The sequence below is a fragment of the Hipposideros armiger genome, unplaced genomic scaffold, assembly GCF_001890085.2.
Source record: "Hipposideros armiger isolate ML-2016 unplaced genomic scaffold, ASM189008v1 scaffold_825, whole genome shotgun sequence".
In the NCBI taxonomy this organism is placed as follows: domain Eukaryota; kingdom Metazoa; phylum Chordata; class Mammalia; order Chiroptera; family Hipposideridae; genus Hipposideros; species Hipposideros armiger.
Genome location: NW_017732175.1, coordinates 265955 through 270111, shown reverse-complemented (window position 1 = coordinate 270111; position 4157 = coordinate 265955). Strand labels below are relative to the sequence as shown.

The 4157-nt window shown below is 44.3% G+C and overlaps 1 protein-coding gene across 1 annotated transcript in view; it reads right to left on the bottom strand.

The window, feature by feature from the left end:
• LOC109374472 (thiamin pyrophosphokinase 1-like) overlaps positions 1-4157 on the bottom strand; it is a gene marked incomplete at its 5' end in the record, with an annotated part of 140581 nt that extends 136424 nt beyond the window's left edge. The window contains one exon of the mRNA XM_019629092.1: positions 4086-4157. Coding sequence (XP_019484637.1) covers positions 4086-4157 — 72 coding nt within the window. The remainder of the gene's footprint in view (positions 1-4085) is intronic.

Here is a 4157-nt window from a genome sequence, read left to right as displayed (position 1 = left end):
CAAGTATATGCTAATAAGAGCAGATCTTACTATAAAATACAGACACGTCAACTACAAATTCACATTTATAACAAGTGGAAAAGCAGAAATGTAAGATAATCTGATCAGATTTATTATGTGGATACGGTAAAGGACATTTGGACACAGTGCATGTGTATCTTAGGAAGCCATTTTTGAAAGCCCTCATGATCATCTCACGTGAGGGTAGGGGGATGTATGGAGAGGAATCTTGTATTATTTTCCTCTGTACTTTTTCTAATCTTGTTTCTTCTCTTGTGGTTACATTAAACCAAATACGACTGTGTACTTCCAGGTTAAATGATACATCAGGCAGAAGCTCAAGATAGTCTGTTTGTTCAGATTTAATATAACCAGTGTTTTCCGTCTGCATGAGAGCTGCCTCGGAAGGCTTTCACTGAGTAGTGTAGCCTTCAGTTTATCTAGCTGTGCTTTCTAAAGCACCGAGCTAATGACACGGGTCTCCATCTAGAACTGTTGGAGCCACCTGCCTGCCATCAGCTCACCGCAGTGCCTCTACCCTTCTGCACTCGGGGCTACCTGAGCACGCTTCTCCCCAGGAGTTGTCATCTGACTCCTGTTTGTCACTATGTCTCACGTCTCTAAAGGCCCTTTCCCCCACTGTGTCATGGTCCACGCTTCTGTGGGCTCCCATGTGGTCACACAGACCCGGCATTCCCAGAGCACCTCGTACATACAAAGGGCGACTCTTCAGTCATGAACAAGAAGACAGACCTGATCCCAGCTTCATGGGCTGTAGAGTCAAGCCGGGAAGAAAGGCTTCAAGCAAAAATGAGAAATAAGTAACAAAATTATTAGAAGTGTGCAGAGCACATCAAGGGGGAAAAAAGGGGTCCAGACGTGTAGCGTAGCAGAACCTAACCTAGAGAGACAGTGAGGGAAGGCCTCCTTAGGTGGTCAGGCATACGCTGCCATCATGGTCCAGGCAAACACAAGGAGAAATGCAAACACGCTCAAAAAATTCTACGCAGAGAGGGCAATGTGCACAGAAACAGCGTGAGACAGGAGGTCACAGAATATGGCCTATTTTAGGAACAATGAGAAAGAGCTGTAGGAGACGAGGCTGGAGGGCGCATTGGACTGAAAGCACGCCAGGGCCTGCGGCAGCCATGGCGGAGGGTGGGGCGTAAGGGAGGCACCACACTGATGACCCCCCAGAAAGAACTTGCTGCTGGGCTTTGAGGACAGCTGGCTGTCATGACCCAGCTGCAGCCCCCGCAGGACTCCGCCCAGCAGGCCACCGAGGCCACACTCTTCCCTGGCTGCCTCTCTTCCATGGCTAAGCACAGTGGGAGTCTGGCCCTTTCTGCCCAGTGCAGCAGTCATCTAACAGGTCCTCTTACTTCAGGCCTCCCCACTGGACTGGCCAAGGCAAGATTTGCTTGGGAGATCATAAAACCTGATTACCCTCTTCCCCAGCTTAAGGCTCTCTCCGGATTTTGGTCTAGTTGAGTTTGAGACATGCTTATTTGTTTTGAGATTCAATGACTAAACAGTGTATTATAGGTACTATAAATTGGACACAACAAATGAGACACACATAATTGCATTCCCAGTTTTCAATAACTTCAGTGGAAGCTCTGGGGAAATTGAAACACAGTTGTGAAGATATATAATTTTTTGTCTAAGAAACCCAAAAAATCAGCAATGTCTGGATAAAGCAGATAACTCTCAAAGGGCTGTGCTCTGTTTTCATTAAACAAATATTTAATTATAGCAATTTATTGCTGGGAATAATGCAATACATGTGGTATAGTTCAAGCTACAACAGAGATGAGAAACGTTCACTCAATTAGTTTTGCTGCATTTGCACAATGAGCTACTTGCCAATTACGATAGTTAACAAGGCTTTTCTTCAAAGGGAGGAGGGGATATACTCCCTCAACTTCGTACGTATATGCTACAATAAATCTTTGATGAACTTTGGTGAGAGAGTGAGTTTTGTCACAGCTGCCTCTCCAGCACCTGTCCTGTCCTGCCACGTGTGTCTTAGCCATGTAGTCTGACTACACGAGCCACGTGGGGCTCCCGCGGCCTCCCCAGTCCAAGACAATCAGGATACTCTCATCCTCCTTTGCCAAAAGCAAGAGTGGCCTAAGAGAGACCTCAGGACTTCAGCTTGATGATGGTGACAAGTGGTGTTGCTTCCTCCATAATCCCCCTGGATGTAAGGGGCTCAGAAACTGCTACCGGCGGCTGTTGGGGATGAAGGGGCAGCCAGACTGAAGACAAAGCCCACCCACACAGCCAAGACCATCGAAGGAACAGATGTGAGAGCTGACTGCCCTGTGTCTGAAGCCTGCCTGGGATCACTGAGACCAGGAGGCAGTGCATCTCCTGGTACACGTCCTACCAAAAGCGTTCTACTGTACACGTGGGTTTTCTTAGTTTAAAGCTACACATTTGATCACACATCTCACCTTACCTTCTGGTCCCCGCTAACAAAATAGTCACTAACTGTCATTCAATGCCTCAGGCTTAATTTCGTTGTTCTTCACCAAACACAGACTTAAAAACATCTGCATACCATTTCAACAAGTACCAGAAAAATATTATAAAATACAATAGAATACAAACTTGTGTATTAGCGAGTGAAGGGGATTAAATACTCGTATGCTAGCTGAAAATCATTACTAACTACCTTAAAGAGCCCACAAATGAAAAGCAGCATACTCTTCTCTGATTTAAAAAAAAAAAAGTTGACAGTATCATATTTGTTTACATAAGAGTTTGCAATGATGACCCATAGGTCAAATCTAGGCTATATTTTTTTGGTTTTTCTTTTTTTTTTGCCCACACAATATTTAAACACACATATAAAAAGNGTGAATTCCCCCTTTGAAGGCGTCTCCAAAATGATCTAGGAAACAGCCTGCTAGCTCGTTCCGTGCCCAGAAATCTTTTTCTGCTCCTTGCTTCATCTAATGCGTAGCGTGCCAGCATTTGTTCCGGAGCCTGCATGTATAAGCAGTTACTTTAGTGCTTGACAAAGAGAACAGTGACGATGCTGGTCCTATACTAAAAGCAAGAGGTGATTTGTGCAGAGAAGAGCCGTATACAAACAATCTATTAAAAAAATGTTGGCTCTATTCTGAAGAGGCACGCTACAGCATTTATTACAGTCTGACTTATTCTAGGGTTACCTGTACCTCTGCCTCCATTAGACTGGGGTTATTTGGGCCCTTGGACTTAGTCACCAAATGACAGCATAAGGACCTAACAGAAGATGTGCTATCTAAAAGTGTTAACCTGACTGGAGAAGCTTCCAGAGGCTCCCACACCATATCTAAGGGGAGGAAGCCTGCCTTTGGAACTCTACAGTAAACTTGTGACTTCTCCTGGAGTCATGTCCCTCAGTGAACAGAAGGCACACGATGCCTCCCTCAGGATTTGAGAAGCTGGAGCACATCTTGCCTTTTCTCGTTCTGTCCAGGAAAGGCGCAAACAACAGGAGCTGCTCTGGGCGACACCTCCCTGTTGGATTCCATTACTAAAACTAGAGACGCCATGCTCACGGGTTCTCTGGGAATACAGGAAGCTGAAGACCTCTCCTAGGAAACGCGTCAACACGTAAGGAGTACTCCATTCAATGCAAGTTTCTAACAGTCACAGAATTCTTGTAAAACCAGAATATGTCAAAAGAAACAAAGCTATGGCGAGTCCATGAACCTGGGCTATAAACAGTAACTAATTAGTTTACGAGATTTCTATAAACAGTGTCTAATTCTAAAATCACATCACTTCAAGAAATTTATTATAAGATCAAAAGGTCATACTATATTATATAAAATATTTTTAGATATTCTTATATATTTTATAAAATGCAATATATAATTATATAAACACATTGTATAAAATATGTTACAGATCACAACAGCTAAGGTGTGTAACACCACGTGACTGTGAACACCACCCCTACTGTTATGTGTTGATTAAGGACTCTGTGTGTGGCAGGCACTGAAGCAGGTGCATTAGCTAATAACTTGTTGGTGTGTGAGCTCTGACCATTAAGTTCACGAACTCGTCCTAGAAAAAGTGCTACATACCTCATTGCTGAATATCACTACAGTCACCTTCGAAGTACTCCCCCCTTCGGAAGCTGCGTCTACGTCAGCGCC